The sequence below is a fragment of the Cygnus olor genome, chromosome 2 (assembly GCF_009769625.2).
Source record: "Cygnus olor isolate bCygOlo1 chromosome 2, bCygOlo1.pri.v2, whole genome shotgun sequence".
In the NCBI taxonomy this organism is placed as follows: domain Eukaryota; kingdom Metazoa; phylum Chordata; class Aves; order Anseriformes; family Anatidae; genus Cygnus; species Cygnus olor.
In genome coordinates, this window is record NC_049170.1 from 44,017,733 (window position 1) to 44,036,924 (window position 19,192).

General features: G+C 43.1%; 1 protein-coding gene across 1 annotated transcript; it reads right to left on the bottom strand.

Moving 5' to 3' along the window:
• Nucleotides 1–6,057: 6,057 nt before the first annotated feature.
• Nucleotides 6,058–18,924, bottom strand: CMTM6 (CKLF like MARVEL transmembrane domain containing 6). Its single transcript, XM_040549922.1, has 4 exons — nucleotides 18,522–18,924; nucleotides 13,626–13,802; nucleotides 12,111–12,209; nucleotides 6,058–10,586 (listed from the first exon to the last, which is right to left on the bottom strand). The coding sequence occupies exons 1-4, from the start codon at nucleotides 18,642–18,644 to the stop codon at nucleotides 10,443–10,445; spliced, it is 543 nt and encodes a 180-aa protein (XP_040405856.1). The 5' UTR covers nucleotides 18,645–18,924; the 3' UTR covers nucleotides 6,058–10,442.
• Nucleotides 18,925–19,192: the final 268 nt, after the last annotated feature.

The window sequence follows — 19,192 nt, forward strand, 5'->3', positions numbered from 1 at the left end:
AAGCCCCAGAAAAAAAATGTTCCCCTTCTCTTGTGTGTGGATACGCTGGTCTCTGACTAGCCCACCAAAAGTTGTCCATCCTCTTCAGTCCTGAGATGAGGGCAGTAGTTCCTTTGAGCCACCACAGGTAGAGTGTGGGGTTTGGTTTCACTGAAAATTAAAATAAAAATTTTGGAGGAAGAAAAGAGGTAACACAAACTGTTTCACACTGAATAAAAAGATGGTGTTCGAGATAAGCTACAGAATGACTAATGCTTTTGTGAGGGTAGAAACTGGGAAGATGAGAAGAGGAAGTGAAACTTTTACAAAAAAAAAGAGGAAGGGTGAGAGGGAAACCCCCGTGGCAGGAGAGTGCCCTCACCCCAGGGCTCTAGGATATTCTTGAGCAGGAGCTCTGTGCAAGCCTCCTGTTTGGGCTGTGTCAGTTTTCAGACTGGAGCACAGCTGCAGGTTCTGTGCCCTTGGCTTGTCTTCTGCTCCTCTGCAGGTGCAGGGAGCTGCACCTTGCAAAGGGAGTTCCCTCCTGCTGGGATCAGGCAGCTCCTGGTTTTGGTCCCTGGTCCCATCACGGCTTGTTTGCCTGTGCTGCATGGAAGCAGGTCAGAAAGTCGCACTGGTGCTTGTTGTCCTCTCCTGAAGCGCTATGGTTACTTTTTTTTCCAGCGCAGCATCTGGAAAACAGGAAAAGCAATAAGAGCTGTTGGCTGCTCCTTCCTATGGCTGTCCCTTCTAGAGGTCACTAATTACCCACAGCTGGCTACTCTAGAGCCTGTTCCCCGTGTCCCCTGGGCAGGCACGCTGCTTTCTCACACAGTAAGTACGTGCCGTTGTTTATTACCAGGGACTGACCCGCATACAGTGGGTTCCCACCGTCCTGGAGTTTGAGTCCAAAAAAAAAAGCCCATAAACAACTGGTGAAGTAGCTTTATGCTGGTTTTGGTTGTCATTTCTTCTCTGTGCTGATTTTATTAGGTTAATAACTTTACGATTTACTAAGTATCACACAAGATCTCATCACCTGCCAGGACCAGCCCCTCTGCAGCACCACAGGAGTTTTCTGCCTCAAGGGTGAGGGAGCTGCCAAGACAAGATTTCAGTTTTACATGGAGACAGAATTCAGATACCGAAATCTTTGGTATTGTTCTTCTTTGTTTTTAAAGCTAGGCTTTAAAAAGACAGAGTTGAGTAGCCAAAGGCATGATACTCTGGCTGCTTGTTGTGTGCTGGGACAGCAGTATGAGAGGGAGGGGTAATAACAAGGAGGCTGAGAGCAACCCTGCCGTTTGGGGTGGTGGGGAGTGAGGAGAGCAGAGCTAGAAAAGAAAGTGGAGATGAAACCAAAATTTTGTGGGTCCTTGTTTGAACTAAGTTAAATTCAAAATGCCCTAGGTGTTGCAGATTTCATATATTGATCGTTAGCTTTTTATAGGCCCAAAGTGACAGCAATGCACAAAGCAACCATTTGAAATTAATGAACTGCAACCTGAAACATTAGCAAACGAGCTGCAGTCCTTCCCTCCTCGCTGCAACAGGAAAGTCAGCCAGCAGTAAGTAACACTGCAAGGGCCCACTGCTACAAAGCCCACAGGTTACTGGGGCTGGCCCTAAAATTATTTTAGCCCTGTCCTGGTGCAGAGGCACTGCCATGTACCTCACCTTCTGAGCTCCGCTGGCCTGTGACCCCAGAGGGTGTGCCATTGACAGCTGTGTGGCAAACCAAGCACCTGGGGAAAAGGGAAGAGTGCAGAAGGAAAGGAGTGAAGTGAGTGCCCCATACTTTGTGTGTTTGCGTGTGCAGAACAGCGTGAGGGTTGGTGGTGAAGGAAACACCTGCACGTTTCTGTGGCTGATGAAGGGGCTACCCGAAAGACAAGAATACCCCAGCGATTGAAGTGGAGCTGGTGTGTGGATGATGTGGTAGGCCAAGCAGAGGGGTGGGACATTCCTATCTGCTACAGGAGAATATCACCGAACCACTAACAGAGTCATTTCTAAATTCAGTGCCTCTGAAAGTTGTTCTGTTCTTAAATGTTTGCACTGGTGCAGGAAGATCAGCAGCAGACAGGCAGCCCTCTTGGCATAGGAGGAGTTGCAGCAAGGCCCTAGAAACCTTGAGGAAAAAAAAACAAAACAAAAAAACAGCCCACAGGTGTAGACTTAGAGGCACCTAACCCTTAGGCATAGGACAGACTAGGAAATTAGGTCATCCTGCATCCTCATTTTTACAGCCCACAGAGAATAAAAGCACCGTGTCTCCTGGAGGATATTTGCATAGGACTGGCCTTAATATCCAGCCATTCTCCCTTGTGTATTCGGACTGACCTTAATACCCAGCCATTCTCCCTTGTGTATTCAACGAAGAAAGAGGAGGGCAGAGAATGATTCACAGCAGCCAAGGCTCAAGAGCAGGAGTTAACCTTTCCACTCTGATTCACCCTCTAGATGTGCCTCTTCCTCCATCAGCTACCAGAAGGGGTGGAACATCTCAGGATAAGGCTGGGATCCCCCTTTTGCTTTGTCATGTGGAGCTGGGCAGAACATACACCTCCTAATTCCAGCACTTGCCTCTCAGCTAATAACAGAGCTAATGCAATAGCTGGCTGGGTGCGAAGAGACCAGGCTAGGAGCTGCGTATCACCAGTCTATGATACCATGACCTCAAAGCCCATAGCTAGCCAAAAGCATCAGCTTGCAGCTCCCTTTCATTACATCTGCTAGCCTAGCTGCGATGGCAGGGTTTGATTTTTTTCCCCCCAAAGTACAGTCCTGCCAGTACACACAATTACAGAGCACAACTCTATTTTTTTTTTTTTAATTAAGATTACTGGGGGTCGTACAAGGCAGACCAGTGCTGGTGGCTTCCCCGACATGGGTGTGAATTGCAGCTCTCTTGGCATAATAGCTCCTTCTAAATCAGAAGAGCTTTGTCCATCCAGCACAGCCTACTGTTATTTCTACATCTGTAAATCACTCAACATAAAACTTAATGAGCTGCATACCCCTTCTTCATGAACCCCAGCCAAACAGGAGCACAATGCTGCAGCTGTAGCTATTAAGCTATGGTGGCAGCAAAGCACTCCATTAATACCTCATGCTCAGCAGTTTGTGATGCATGAGTGCTGAATAATTATGCCCTTGTTACCCTCAAATGAGGCGCAATTGCCAGAAACAAGAGTTTACAATTAAAAAGCTGTACCAAGTCAAGGACAACATTTGTTCATTCATAAAACAAGCCTTTCTGGGCAGGAGGACTGTGAGGCAGAAAACCGCCAGGCTTATGTTAACTAGACAGCGGTTTCTAATGCTGTATTGTACCTCCTCGGCTAGACCTCCACAGGCACTTTATCCCAGCTGCTTTGAGAAATCAGCAGAGCTTTAGCTAAAGCACTTGTTACTGTAAAGTAGCAGCTCCACGCGTTCAGTTAGTTGCGTACAGAGACTACAAAACTGTTAAGTAACCGCTCCTTCCTTACCTACAGCTCAGTGGGAATGAGGATAATGTCTGCACTGAGATTTTTGAATGACAGCTGGTTAAAAGGAGGGCTGTGCTGAAGACAGACAGTCTTGGGTTATTTTGAGCAACACTTCACCTAATCATTCTCTAAGCCAGGGTAGGGTGCGTAAAGAAAATTGTCGTGCTTATGTCTCACAGTATTATGACATCAGTAAGTCTTATGACAAACCCAAGTGATGGCTAAAGAGCGTTCTGAAGTACTCTCCAAACATAGCACTGCAGAATACTACATGCTTTCATGCAGAATATCTAGCAACAGATACCTGGCAGGATAGTTGCTGCGTGCTGTTCTCATCAGGCTGCAAATTAATCGCGTTACAGAAGAATGTGCTTATGCTGTCACCTCCTTGTAAAGCCCTGACTCTCACCTCAGGACTTGCCAACTTCAAAACAGCCAAGGCTGCTTTATTTTCCCAGTCCTGTTCTAATATTCAGCCAAGAGATAATAGGTCATAAGAAACAAACTGAATGAGTGGTCAGGACATGTGGGCTGGGCAAAGTAAGTTTCGCTGCGGTGCCTGGAGAGGACTGGAATTGCGAGAAGCCCTGTCTGGCATGCTTTACGGCTATGGCTGCCAACATTTCTGTTTGTGGACCCTGACATTTTTTCCAGCATGCATCATTTGCATTTTTTTTGATAATAAGCTTCTCTCATTTAACTTCCCCAGAATCCAAGAAATGCTCAGGTACTCCCCATTCCTTTCTTCCGCCTCCCGCCTACCCACGATCCACAGCCCTTTCATTGGAAACCACAGCATAATACAGACCACAGAAATCTTCAAAGCTGCAATACAGCATTATAGGTGTCATGATGCAGCTGAAGCTTGACTTCGTAATAAAAATGAGTTTTTAAAAAGATCTCAACAAGTTACAAAACAAAAGGAATAAAAGCAAAACCTTTACTGTTCCAAACTGCTTAGATGAAATATCTCCTCTAGACGGTATTTATCTATTACCAGAAATCCTTCAGGCTACATTTTGAGAAATAAGCATTTGGAAAAAAATATCACTAAAATACACTGTTCAATTTATAGCCACACTGACAAAATGAGAGGGCAAGGGGGCTTTCACTCCAGTGAAAACACAGGTGGGAGGAGGGCAAAATCCTCCAGGCCAGATCATTTCAATTCCAGGATCATCTTTGCCCTCTTGTGGGCAAACTTCTCTCCTGCAGCTTCTCAGCAGATTTACCAGCTATATGCAGGCAGCTGCACCGTGTGGACGGCACAAACAGAATGCAAAAACATTACTGGACTTCCTCGTGTTCCCTTTAGCAGGCCAAGAATAGCTATCCTGAATTCAAAGGGAAGTCAAACCCACAGCCCAGCCACGTAGTTAACCTTGCTCGGTTCCTGCGGAGAAGCACGAAGAAGGCTGTGTGATAAAACAGGTCGCTGTCGTGCGCCTCGCTCTAAGGTGAAAGCCCACCTGAGAGCAAAGAAACATGGATGTGCATTGAACAACAGGCAGGCAGACAGCAGCAACCAGGTGCTGCCTGTGCCACTCACAAAGGAAACCTGCAGACCACTAGCCTGTGTTCTGCCCTGCTGTAGTGTTAATTTACAGCAAATTAATTTGGATCACACTGCTGAGAAAGGAGTTGCCACAATTCTAGCAGTAACAGGACTGAAACTGTGTGATCATGCTCCAAATTATTCAATCTTTCTCACGTTTCTTAGATCTTCTCAGTTGTCTTCTCAGGCTTTGTAAATCCACCGCTGACGTACCCTTTTAACACAACATTTTGCCCTGATTACTTGCACCTCATTTTCAAATTAAATTTAATTAATAGCATTAGAGACCTTTTCCCCTTACAATTATGTTCATCTCTGGTGACTTCATCAAGAGAATTTCACCTTTAATATATGATACACAGAAAAATATACTGTGTCTTTCCAATTTCAGTGCTGACAATTAAAAAAGTGCCATTCTCCTCCTGCTTATAAGATATACAGGTAATAAGCAATCTGTAGGATTATAAAACAAAAAAGCTACCCTGCCAGAAAGCACACAAGTTTATTTCCTTTTCCTCACCCCCACTACTGACAATCAAACAAACATTTTAAAAAGATCCAGTGGCTTCCCCTCAACCTAGTAACTCAGTCACCTGCATTTTTCCACACCAGAAGATAGGATTTGCTTGTGACACCTTTTCCTGGTTTGTGCTACTGCCTTTAACAAGCCTAGCAGTTTATTCAATTTCTCAGCTCCAACTTATCAAGACAATATGAAACCAGCACTTGAATTACTCTTGTTGCAGTAACATACAGACCATGGTAGGTGTAAAGTCTGTTACAAACTAGTTTGGTTGGACCCCGTGGGATGAGACAACACCAACCTTATTGGACATTTCCTCCTGGAAACGTCCACTGAAAATACTCAGCTTTGCAGATTTGCAAGTTGGACCCTCTTCCCCAGTAACAGGCAAACACAATGCAAGCTCCTTCCTCCAAACCACGAACAAAGAATGATGTTATTTCCTATGGTTTGTTCTGGGAGAACTATATACTGACACCAAGCACTAGCAGTAGAAACGAGAAACACATATTTAACTAATATTTTATTTTAAAAATGATTACAAAATATTTTTTAAAGTTCTTAAGTCCAAAAAAAAAGCATAATACATTAAAAAGACCACAGGTTTAGAATGGAAAAACAGTTAAACATTTCAAAATTATTTTAATGGAAGTTCAAGGCAACACTGACTACAAAACTGTAAAAAAAATTATTTTATACAATATATAAAACCACTGTGTTATCATCCTGATTTAATAATCATTAAGTCACTTAAATTCTCAAAGGTATGAAAGTGATAGTTCTGAACAGCATAAAATTTAATCTAGATGATTAATTTAGATTTAATCTAAAATTTAATCTGCTGCTGCTTACAGCAATAAAGCAGAACAAAGATGAATTTCCGTCTTGAAGGCACTACCAGCATTTTGATTCGTGACAATTTTATATAACCTTTCTAAAGTCTCACCAAATGCTTCCCTTCAGCGTAGTAAGTTTGGTATTTTTATTGCACAAATTTGAACAGAATGAGGATTACCATGATGGCCATTATGCAAAAACATCTTGTGCAGAGCTCTGAGACTTGTGTGAGACAACTGACTGCATTTTCAAGTCGGAGGGTGCAATGGCAGAACTGAATTGTAGAAGACCACGATCCTTCCCTGCTGTTTTTAAAGCACAGAGCACAAGCAGTAGGGCACGATTCCTTCACATACTTGAATCCAAAGGGTGTTGCTAGCATCATGATTTTAATGTGAGCCAAATGCAGAACACATAAAAAAATCTTAATAATCTACATAATGCACATGCAGATTTTCGGAGAAACTCTCAGACCAACCTCTTCACAACAAGTACTCACACGTCCTGGAGAACCCTTTGCACCGATTCTCACGGCACTGTAAACAAGGCCCGAAATTCAGTGCAGAGCCTTTGAGTATTTTTGGACAGGCTCAACTGGAAAAGGCTAAAGCTTTTAATGTGTCTGAGCAGGCTCACGACACCACTGCCAAGCACTGCGGTGAAGATGGGAGAAGACAACCCTCAGCTCGATGCATGGCCAACTGCTCCTTTCCACAGGTTTTACTGTCATCTGAGATTGTACATGGATGGTTGCTTTGCGAACAGTAAGAGAAATTTAAGACAGTTCCTCGTAACTGCCCTTCTGCCAAAGCTCCCACCACTCTCCTGAACAGTCCCTCATCCATTTCAGTCAAAAATCAGCCGACTTAAATTTAAGCAATTAAAAAACTGCTTCAAGTAAAGCAGGCTGGTTTCATCAGAAACAGGCTGGGAAACGTGCAAACCACTTTGCTGACAGAGCACGGGAGGGTAAGAGGCATCCAGCCGCACACACAGCTCCTGCAAAAACAGACGTTTCATCCAGGTCCAGGGCCATCCTCTGGGATTGGTCCAATTGAGAAACACTCAAAGCCTGGATCCAACACCAAAAGCATGACATAGGGCACTTCAAGACTGCAGGGGGCCACTCCGCACAGCCCTCACCCCACCTAGCCTGCGAGGGCAGAGGTGCCAGGAGGGACACAGGGACAGCATCTGCCCCTTCATCTTGTGGAGCTGACAAAGCAGTTAAGGACACCGCCTCCCAGAAGCAGAGAACAGCATACATGCAAGCAAACTTCATTCTCAGCTGACTTTAAACAACAAAACCCTTCAGCTTAAAGCCTGGGATTAATAGTACCACCGTATAGAAACCGTGTTGTTAGCCAACAGCTGTTTTGGCAGCAATAGTTTAGCAATTACCTTAAGCCTATAACCAGCATGTGGCTGAGCTGCTTGTGGTATTTAACTGCTACGTGACAGGTTAGTGCCAGGTACGCAGTGTCTGGGATGGAGCGCTATGTATTTCTTTAAGAATAACAGGTTCCCCATTAGTAACTGTGACATGGAAAACAGAAGTAACCAGTTTCCAAACGACTACCCACTTGTCGTTTTCATTAGCTGACAGCAATGCATCCCTTTCAGTCAGCGACAGAATTGGATCCTCAAATCCATACAGGGATCAGTGAGTCAGTGAGAAAATGGGTAAAAGCTACTTGAAACAGCTACAAGGAAAACAGCACACTCAGTTTCTTTGTAAAGTATCATAATAATAAGCACTTAGGTGGAGAAAAGTCTTACAGAGAAAGCAATCAAAACCCATACTTCCCTTCACATATTTTCAACGAGGAAAAAAAAAAAAAGGAAAAATTACGCCATGACACAATCCCCACCATTGTGCTGCATCATTTAAAAATATCAGCAACACTGTGTTATTCTTACACCATATTTATAGCTTTTAATTATATACCAAGATTTAGAAACTACAGGCATCTTGATGTGCATTGATTAGGTAGAATGCCAGGCAATAAAAATAATTATAATTAAGAAAAATAAAAAATAAAATAACCCACAAAACCAACCAAAACCAAACCCAAACTTAAAATATTAATCATAGCTGTGGACACAAACCCCAAAGTAAGACACTGCAAATTGCAGCAGAGATATTTCCCACTGTGGCCAGTTTGGTAACCAGTAACGTTGCTTGTAAACAAAAGCATCTCTAACCTACCCAGTTTTCAGACACAGCTACGGCAGGCCCTGTACACCTACACCAAGATCAAGTGTTAGTGCAAATGGACACTAATAAATACAAGGAAAATCAATTCTAATCTAAGGAACATTTCATCCTCACAAAGCAGGAAATGACACAAAGGAAAGTATGTATTTTATGCATGGTTCTGAAACCAAGCTACAGCTTAAACCTCATGATTCACACCAACTGTCAAAATTGTACTCTGCCCAAGTGAAGTGTAGTGTTAAGGTTAGGTCTCAGAGCTTAGAGAGAGAACATCACAAACTCACAGTCATCAGAAAGCAGCAGTACTGGGAGGAAAAAAACAACAAACAAAAAACAAAAACAACAACAAAAACCTTTGACCTTCTTTTACAATGCTTTATCTTACAATGGCTTCCTCATTCTTTTCCAAATATAGCTCTCAGACAATTTCTGGAGGGCTTACTCTCAATGCTGCCACAACAGGTTACAGGACTATAAATCTGTCAGACAATGATATTGATGAAGTGGAGTTAATGCCTGGAAGATACGACAGATGTCATGAGAACCCAAACACGAACTGTTTTTGCATAATCAGCTTTTTCTCATTTGCTTTGGTATTTTGGAATGTCTCTTGACTCACAGCAGTTCACCCTACTTCTGAGGGCTTCCCTCTAAATGAGGTTTAGCAATTTTGTTTCTACCTCAGACATCTGCAAAATGCCTTTTTTTTTTTTTTTTACCACTTCACTTTTTACACAGTAGCCATCAACATCTAGTCTGATAGGTCTCTCACTGGTCTGATACACGTTGCATCAGTAGTGTTTCTTGCAGTCTCACGGCCCCTTGCTTTTAAGACAAATCAAGGTTACGAGTGCTTATTTACCTGTTCACCAACTGAGTTAGCCAGCAGCAAGAAGTCTCATACTAGTAACGTAGATATCAGCACAGAAAATGGTGCTGTCCATAACCATTCTGGTAAAACTCACCATTACCTATGCATAAACAAGCTGTGCATGGTATTAACCCTGCAAATTATAGTTGATATTACAACATGCTGTAATCTTTCTCCCACTGATGTTCAAATTGCTACTTCTGGGTCACTTTGTGAAAATACTTAAACTTTTTCCTCTCACAGATGCCACTTCATTTTTTTTTCCCAGTTACTTTTGTCACTTTTGAAATAGTCTGAAGGAATATTCTGGCATACAAGTCTGAACTTGAATAACCATGGGGTGCAAAGCTGTCTCCTTAAAAAAAACATTATATCACCCCCTGCATAAAAACCCTAAGCTATTTCATTAAACTGATCTCCACAGACAGAACTAAAAAGTGTAATTAGTAAAAACAAACCAAAAACCCTTACATAAAGATAAGCATTTTTGTAAAGCTGCAATTAGGTATCCCTTTTACACTTACCATTTGACCAGTAAGTACGAGAATGAATTCTACCATACTAACTTGTAACTAGTAGAAAATATATTTGGTCCAGTTCATATACAAAATGTCTTTAAGGCATAACTGAGAATTTATGCATCACAGATTATCTTTTAGTAGTCATTCCTTCCAAAATCGAATCAGCACACTGTTGTCCTTGTGTTATTCTATTTAAACTTTTTTTTTTTTTTTTTAAGTGTATGCCACCTAGAGAGGTGGCAGGACCAGTTACCTACAAAATTAAATAGAACATGATGTTCAAGATGATATTACTTAACCTAAGGATCTATAAAAATTTGCGATGAGCAACATGTAAAAAATTGATTCAAAGGAAGAGACAGAAGTTATTACCTACAGAACATTGAAACTTCATTTTAGTTTGCTCCACTGAAAAAAAAGGAACTAATTTCAGAAAGTTCAGCTTTACTTATTCAGTAGGGAAACTTCTACGGTGCTCTGAGTGTTGCCTGAATTTTGAGGGTGTTCTTTGGCGCTTCGTTTCCGACTGTCCCAATACTCCATCACAAACTCAGCTAAAAATGCCCCACTTGCAAAAAATCCAAATACCTGTGAAAGTGAAAGAAACATATGAATTTAAAAAGTACAAACATTGACAGTATTCTATGATTTTGGAGAGATTTGCTGCACTATTCATATATGTTAATAATGCTCATATATTAAATCAATGGTTCCATTTAAATTAGCAGCAGATCAGAAATCTTAATTCTAGCATATTCAATGCAAAAGTTGTCACAATTCTCATTCTCTTAATCAAGCGTGAATCTTAGGATATGTTCTAAACAGATCTTAATAGTAGAAGTATATTCATTATTTTTTTTGCAGTAAAATTAGTGAAGAAGCATAGCACTGGTGGTATAGCAGACTATTTATCCAAGAGATATCTGCCTTTTAAAGGGACTAAGTGAAGAAGAGTAACCCGTGGAAGGTGAAGGGAGATAAATAAGCAGAGCCTAAGCAAGTCCTTACTGCGTCAGCAAGTGGGGATGATGTGACCTTTTGCTAATGACAACTTTCATTATTAGTCATATCAAAGTAGTGGTAAGCAGACGGTTGGTTTTAGCAGCTTCTTTCAAGCAAGGATGTAAATGCACACATTTACACTAACTTTTAAATAAAATTAAGCAGTAGGTTTGCCCCAAAACAGTTAGATACTATGAAGTCTTGAATCCCAATATTTTTGTTTTTCCAGCTCCAGGAGAAAAACAAACAAACAAAAAACCCACCACCATCACCACAAAAAAAAAACCACACACAGAAAAGGAAGACTAATCAAACCATTAGGACTGTATATATCAGCATCACAACAGATGACCATACAAAAGTGTGTATCTTCAATAGCTCACGCTGAGTATGGAACAGAATTCAATTTTTATTCATTCAAGAATAAAATAAAAAATTGATCTTTAATCTCACATATTCACAATTCCAAAGTTATTCAAAAAGAGCACCAAATGAGTAAGGAACTATGACCCAAAGCTTCTACAGTGCCTTGTCCTGTGCCTCTCCAGTGTTCTGTGGGAGATGCATAACCTGTTCCTCTTCTATTTTTATCTCTGAGGAACCTAGCATTCTTATTGCAACCTTTACAAGCCCGCATTCTCTACATATGCTTTATAATGTCTGACAAAAGATGTGGTTTCTTGCTGACTTCGCGAGAGGGCAGCATTACAGGAGCACAATTGAGGAAAAAAGTTGGCATTTCAGAGAGGCGAGTATCAGAGAGCCTGGGAGGCTGTGAGAGATGGCAGTGCCATTAACAGTGACAGATGACAGGGAATAGTACAGAGCCAAGGCAGTGAACTTAAGTGAGGAACCAAGAAGCAAGCCACAGCTGCCGGGGAGCCGCAAGCAGGACTGCTGGAAAGCCCTGCATCCGAGGAATGCCTACTCTTCGGATTTCCTAAGCTAAGTTTCAGAAGCTCTGAAACAGCTAGCTCCTCCTGAAACTTGTAATGCACTGAATTCTGTTCCCTGCCCAGTTTTTTGCCCGTAGACTGAGTGAGGTTTAAAGGGTAGAGAAATTAAGATACAAGATAAATGCAAAGTAAATAATACACTTGTAAGACTTACACATGCAGTAGTTTCAGCAGCCAACGCAGAGCTCGTTGCAGCAAGAACTATTGAAGCTAACAGGAAAATGACACCTATGGCTAGCATGGCCCACAAATTCTGGAAATATAAAAAATAAATGTTACAGAATTGTAGATATACTACCCGAAAAAGAACAAGCATCCTAACAGCAACCAAGTTAATCTGCCAGTGAATTTACAATTTGAAACACTGATGCTCATGGGAGCTTCAGAAAATCATAGAATGGGTTTGGGTTGGAAGGGACCTTAAAGATCACCTGGTTTCAACCCCCCTGCCATGGGCAGGGTCACCTTCACCAGACCAGGTTGCCCAAAGCCCCATCCAGCCTGGCCTTGAACACCTCCAGGGATGGGGCATCCACAGCTTCTATGAGCAGCCTGTTCCAGTGCCTCGCCACCCTCACAGTAAAGAATTTCTTCCTTATATCTAATCTGAATCTCCCCTCTTTCAGTTTAAAGCCATTCCCCCTTGTCCTATCACTCCACTCCCTGACAAAGAGTCCCTCCCCAGCTTTCCTGTAGCTCTCTTTAAGTACTGGGAGGCTGCTGTAGGTCTCCTTGGAGCCTTCTCTTCCCCAGGTTGAACAACCCCACTGTTGGATTTTACTACTATGTATGCCAAACAATATTCAGTATCATCAACTATTTTTAAAAGTCTAATTTACACACTCCTTTTTTTTTTTTTTATTATTTCAGTATTTCATACATTACACCAACATTCATACACCAACATGGGGCTTTGGGCAACCTGGTCTGGTGGGAGGCGTCCCTGCCCACGCAGCAGGTTGAAATTAGATGATCTTTAAGGTCCCTTCCAACCCAAACCATTCTGTGATTCTATGATTTCTCACAGTCAAATTCAAGTGCAGGTCAATTGTGCTAGCATTATTCTATACGCAATACATTTGGGAAACTACAAACTTGTAAGTAAACTTGCTCAATCAAATCTTAATACACTCCCTTATCTGTACCTTCATGTAAAAACGCTACTAACGTTTGCACTGAAGACAACCAGGAAGGGACATTCATACAACAATACAATATCCTCCCTGACTTTACAGAGCAACTCTGTGCCACCACAGTATCGTCTGAAATACAAAAGCATGAACAAATACAATTATTACCAAAAAGGAGGCAGGCTACACACAGGAGAAAAATAGATACCATAAACAGGCAAATTCCAAGTATCATGCTGGTAGTAAAGTGTGTTCCATATGCATACATATATATTGTGATTGTAGTAGTATAGGTCTTTGTGAAAGACTTTCATACAAGTCCTAAAATCCTGCATGTAACCAACATGACAATTAAGGAAAAGCTGCCAAAAAAAAAAAGACTCTTAAAGTTAACTTATTTATTAACTGTAATATAACCTATGTTAATCTACCCTTTAATTAGAGAATAATAAAAGATTCACTCTGCATTGCCTTTTTACTCCACAGTAATCTTTAAGCACTTGCATTAAATGGTTTGTTTAAAAAAAAAAAAATCTTACCACTCTCTTTACTTTATCTTTCCCGAAGGTTTCGTATGCAACAGTGCAATACACACAGAGGATCAGGAGGCTCAGAAGAAAAGCACTGCAGCTTGTGAATTCAAAGAAGTAAAGTCCACCACAATTGATACAATCCTCCACAATTTCCTCAAAAATAACAGCCAGAAGAGAGAGAAACTGCAAACAAATAACGTACTTGTGTTAGATCAAGTCACCAATATCTTTAGCAAACAGATGTCTCCAATATTTATGCCATTAATGAAGGCAGATGTAAAATTAAAAAAAAAAAAATCTAAAAAGAACTTGGTACGGTTCTGCACTATTTTATGGTTATTTACCATTACTTACCTATGGATATGGATACCTATGGATAACACAGGTAGAAATATAACGACACAGTTTAGGCTTGATGTTAACGTCAGTCAACAAACTCCATGGGTTAAGCTGAGCACATACCACCAAGCACAGGCCTTTAGCTAAAGACTTCCCATTCGTGGCTTTGTGCAGTAGGAAGCAGAGCAGGCAGACAGCACGAGACATACAGCTTCCAGTCAGAACAAGCAAAAATGCTATTGCTTACCACTTACAACCGCATTTAGTTTTACATGCATTTGGGTTTGGGGTGGATCAGAAGACTCTGACCCAGTCAGCTACCTCCCTGAAAGCCTGCAGCTGGTGTTATCTCCCTCAATAAACTTCAGAGAAAGTATAGCTAATGGCTCGTGTGTTTATGACCAGTAACAACAGAAGCTCAATTGCAGGAACCAAAACTTCAAACTATGTTTAAACCACGTTTAAGCTATGTTGGACAGTGTTTAATCTCTGCAGAAGCTTATGTTAGCCTCCCTGCAGCAGTATTTTTCGAGGAAAGAATGAGTTAATTCCCGTACAGACACCAGGCATCTGCTGCTGGATCTTCTACCATCTTACTGTACAAGAAAGGATATTGCTTTTTTTAAATAGTCTCTCATTTTGGCCACTTCTTGCTGGTTTTCTTCATCCTAAAAAGTTGACAGAGGATATAGATCCTTGCAGTAAGGAGTTCAGTGGACTGAAACAATTATTAGGAATCAGAATCAGCCGTAAAATCAAGACTGATACAGGGATGATGATCCTATTTTTAATGATAGTAAATGGGCAATAATGAAGTTGACAGCTCTTCTATGAAAAAAAATCTAATTCTAGAATTCAGAATTGTCATTTTCCAGTTAATTGCATGTCAAAACAGCTGCAGATGCTATATCTGCATCTTATTTTGGAAAATAATGACCTGTCTTCAGTTTCAGTTTTCGGACAGTAAAAATAAGAAAAGTGATTTAGCACGTGGGAACTGTAAATTCACCAACTAAGCAAGACCTCAGAAAACATCATGCTTTGAATACGCATTGGTGTAAAGTAAACAGAATCTCAGAAAGGGAAAAACGCAAGTTGGGAAACTGACACATTACAGTCAGGCCGCAGTTCTCTCTTGTGCTTGGCTAGCAAAGCAAATTTCTCAGAAACCCTCACGCCTAACACAGTGATTACTACAGATGCCCAAGGAATATTTTTCTCCCCCTCCCTTCTGGGATTTATATTTCTGCCTCCTTATATCAGCACTGAAAACTGAATGCCATCACTTTCACCAGAGACAGAACAGAAAGGAAATAAAAGGTCTTTTTTTAGCAACCTGCCCTTAAAAGGCTTTAGAAGCCCAGGTAACCATAATATGGTCTAAGTAACTGCAAACAACCCTCTCCACTCAGTGTGCAAATGAGTGGGGAAAAAAAAAAATCACATCCAAGGAGTACTTTTAAAGGGTTTCATGTCAAAAAAATGGAGGAGAAGGGATGATTGAGGGGTTGATCTGGCGTCCTTTGTGGGACTTCTCCAAGTCAGTATTCAAATTTTTATTAATGAGCCGAATAACGAAGGAGAGTTCTTCACATCAAAGCTTTTTAATGATGCACTTTGATTAAAGTAGTATATCAGCAGCACATCTATAAGCTGCAGAGAGTTCTGCCTGGGTTTGTTAATTTGCTTCTTGACATTACCACAAAAAACATAAGAGGGCTCTTTTGTTACGTTTTATTCAGTTTCCCAGTTCTGCAAGCACAGCCACCTTAGGTCATTGTTAGTCCTGGGATCAGCGGAGACTTGTACAGGCTTACATTAAGCAGTTGAAGCTTGCTCTGTTGTATTTTTATGTTTGCCATCTCCACACTGAGCCTATGGAAACTTCCTAGTGGCAAGCACCCAGAAACTCACTATGGTTTTGTTTGAGCTGTCAGTAACAAGCAGAGAGGGACAGCTCAGGAGCTCCTCATTTTCTTCAGAGCTAAACCTTCAGGGCAGAGCCTCTTCTATGCTGAAGACCGAGGAAGCGCCTGAAGACACGAACAGGCAGCTGCTACCTTCCTTTCCTCTCGTGCAGAGCCCCGCATTGCTGCAGATTAGTCCCAACTGCCCATACATACACCAGCAATTAAATAACTTCCTCGGTCCTTTGCCAGCAAGAACTTTTCATTGACACTGACGTTACTGCAAGTTTCTGCACAAATGTCGCGTTTCTCAAGTAGATTTAAGAAGCAAAAGGCTACAAAGGAATGCTACAAAAATAAAGCAAATCAATGAACTTTCCAATAGGCCTGTGAAAACACAGAGCAGTGGTGTTCCCAGTACAAAACCTTCCCGTTTAGAAGGGTGCATAAATTAATTCAGTTTAGCAGTTCACCCGTGTGATTGTCAGTGTGCAGTCCCAACAGTAACAAACAATCATGGTTCTAACACAAGCCTAATAGATGTTAATGACCACCACAATCACTGGGACTTCCAATAAAAAAACAACCAATGCTTTCCTAAAACAGGAATATTTCTCCTACTGGAAATGTTGAGGCTTCCACCTTCAGTAATTTCTGGAGCTTGCTGTAAGTGCTTTGGCCAAGAGCTGAAGATCTGTGCATTTTGGTAAATGGAAAAAAAAGGGGGGGGGGGAGGAGTGGGGAAACTGTTGGAAATGAGGAGGGTGAATGATGATAATTCATTTTTTTCTCTTATTGAAGGACTGCTATAGGCCATAAACTGCTACTTCTTTAGGAGCCTATCAAGCAGTTATCCATCCTTGCTAAGACAGGCCTTAATAACTTACCTTTTTCCTTCCTAGAAAGCTTTTTAAATAAAGCCTCTGCTCAGGTAAGCAGTTGAAGACGTTGCTACACCAGTAAAGTTGCATATGCAATTGTTTTGTTCCATTAAACTACTGATCTGTAATGATCTGTTTGTTTGGGAGCAACATCCAGCAGATCTTACTTAATTAATCTCTAGAAGATGAAGTAACATTTTACATCCTGTTGTATTTACTTATAGCATTCTTGGGTGTGATTTAAAAAAAAAAAAAAAATAACACTCTTAGAAAGCTTTACTTTTGGCAGCATTAGCATTACCAGCACTGCTTTCTTAAGCTTTCAGCTGGGGCTTTTGACTCTGCATAAGATAAAGTTTAAAAACTGAACATCCTCTTTTCTGCACAGTGAGTTAACAAGAAAGGGTTGGAAATCACCTATGATTCCTCCCAGCATGAGACATCTGACTGAGAAGCCACTTCGTTGGAAAATGTTCGCTGACACATTTACAGTCAGCGGCCCTTTGCCACTGCGGTTTCACTACTCCCTGCTGGTATGTACGACCAGTGCTCCTCACATCACTACCAGCAAGCCCACACCAGCATGCTTGGGAAGAGTCCGTCACTGAGTATGGAAACAAACAGGAGCGTGATTCAGGTGTCCCGGTGCTGAGCACATTCAAGAATAAACATTACGCTTGGCAAAAAGCGAGCAGAATTATAAGCCCCCAATTCCAGGTGAGCATGGGACTGCCCGGTATGCAGCGAGGCACTGCAATGTCACACGCACATCCAGACCGGCCACCACCCAGGTCGCATGTTTTGGTGTGATTTCTGCTGGGAGGTTTGCTGTGGGAGATGTGCTCCCCGAGGCGGTGGCGCACAGCACAGCTTGGTACGCTCACAGTCGGGCTGTGGGGGCGATGGGAGGGGGACCCAGCAAGCCGTTCCTAGTCCCACAGCCTTACAAAGGTTTCTACTGCCTATTTTCATCCAGTGAGGCCCTAGGACGAGAGTACTGTTTTCTGTGAGGCTTGCCTCTGATTTTAAACCCCGAGGACACCGAGCAGCGGACCCACGCTGGCCGCAGCGTTTAACCTCGGTCACGCGAGGCACGCAACCACCAGGTAGGTGCTAGTATGTGCTCCTGCAGCCAGGACACGAAGAAGAAGAAGCAAGCCCATTAGTTCCTCACCACAAAACAACCTCAACCTGTCCAAAAGGCAGTGCCACTGCTGCCACCTCAGCCTTCAGTTACCAATTTGTGCAGCTTAGCAAACAACAGCAAGCGCAGACTTTGCCTCTCCTGTGCTTCAAGCCAGGCTTTCTGCTCAAGCGAGCTCCTTCCTGACCCACAGAAATAACCCCTCTGTGTACAGCCACCTCCGTTAGCCTTCATTGGTGAATATTTTAATTTTTAGGCTCGGGGGAGCCTAAAGCTGTAGGTTATGGGGAAGGGAAGGGAAGGGAAGGGAAGGGAAGGGAAGGGAAGGGAAGGGAAGGGAAGGGAAGGAGCGGAAAGGAGCGGACAGGAAAGGTGAGGAATGGAAAGGGAAGGGAAGGGAAGGGAAGGGAAGGGAGGGAAGGGAAGGGAAGGGAAGGGAAGGGAAGGGAAGGGAAGGGAAGGGAAGGGAGGGAAGGGAAGGGAAGGGAAGGGAAGGGAAGGGAAGGGAAGGGAAGGGAAGGGAAGGGAAGGGAAGGGAAGGGAAGGGAAGGGAAGGGAAGGGAAGGAAGGGACGGGAAGGAAGGGAAGGGAAGGGAAGGGAAGGGAAGGGAAGGGAAGGGAAGGGTCTCACCGGTTGCAGCACTTTGGCCGGCAGCCTCCAGCCCTTCAGGTGCTGCCGGGTGCAGCCGCAGGGCCGGTGGGGCTCCTTGCAGTGCGGCTCGGTGGTATCGTTGTACACGGCCCCGTTCTCCATGGCCGCGCCGCCGCCGGCTGCCGAGCTGAGGGAAAAACGAAAGCAAAAGGGCGAGGCAGGAGGGCGGGGAGGGAAGGGAAAGGGAAGGAAGGGGAAGGCGGAGGCGGTCCCTCCTGGCCGCCGGCTGGCTGCCAGCCTGGCCCGGTCCGCTACCGGCCTTCCCCAAGGGCCTGGCCCTGGCCCCGGCCTCGCTTGAGGAGGAGCCGGGCCGGTACCGGGCGCTGGAGGCGGCCTGGGGCTGAGCAGCGCCTTGGGGAGCACGTGGGGCCCGGGATGCTTTTTAGGAAGGGTTTGAAGAGTTAGGAAGGGTTTGAAGGATTGTTTAAGAAGGGTTTGAAGGATTGTTTAAGAAGGGTTTGAAGGATTGTTTGCCTCCCTGTTCTCACAGGAGGGTGTGGGTTGGAAGGATTTAAACCACAGCTTTTGGTGCTCAGCCACCGTGCTGGCAGTGAGGTAATCACGAGTGTCCCCCAGCTCCCTGTGTCGATACGCTCCCACGCCTCTGCCCAGGTCAGAGTTGAAGGGAAGCTGCGGCTTGTGGTGCCTAC

Coding starts and splice junctions, on each gene's coding strand:
- CMTM6 (XM_040549922.1), bottom strand. CDS start 18,644: ATGGAGAACGGGGCCGTGTACAACGATACCACCGAGCCGCACTGCAAG. Junction 13,803..18,521: donor CGGCCAAAGTGCTGCAACCG/GTGAGACCCTTC, acceptor ATTTGTTTGCAG/TTTCTCTCTCTTCTGGCTGT. Junction 10,587..12,110: donor CTGCTGAAACTACTGCATGT/GTAAGTCTTACA, acceptor TCACTTTCACAG/GTATTTGGATTTTTTGCAAG.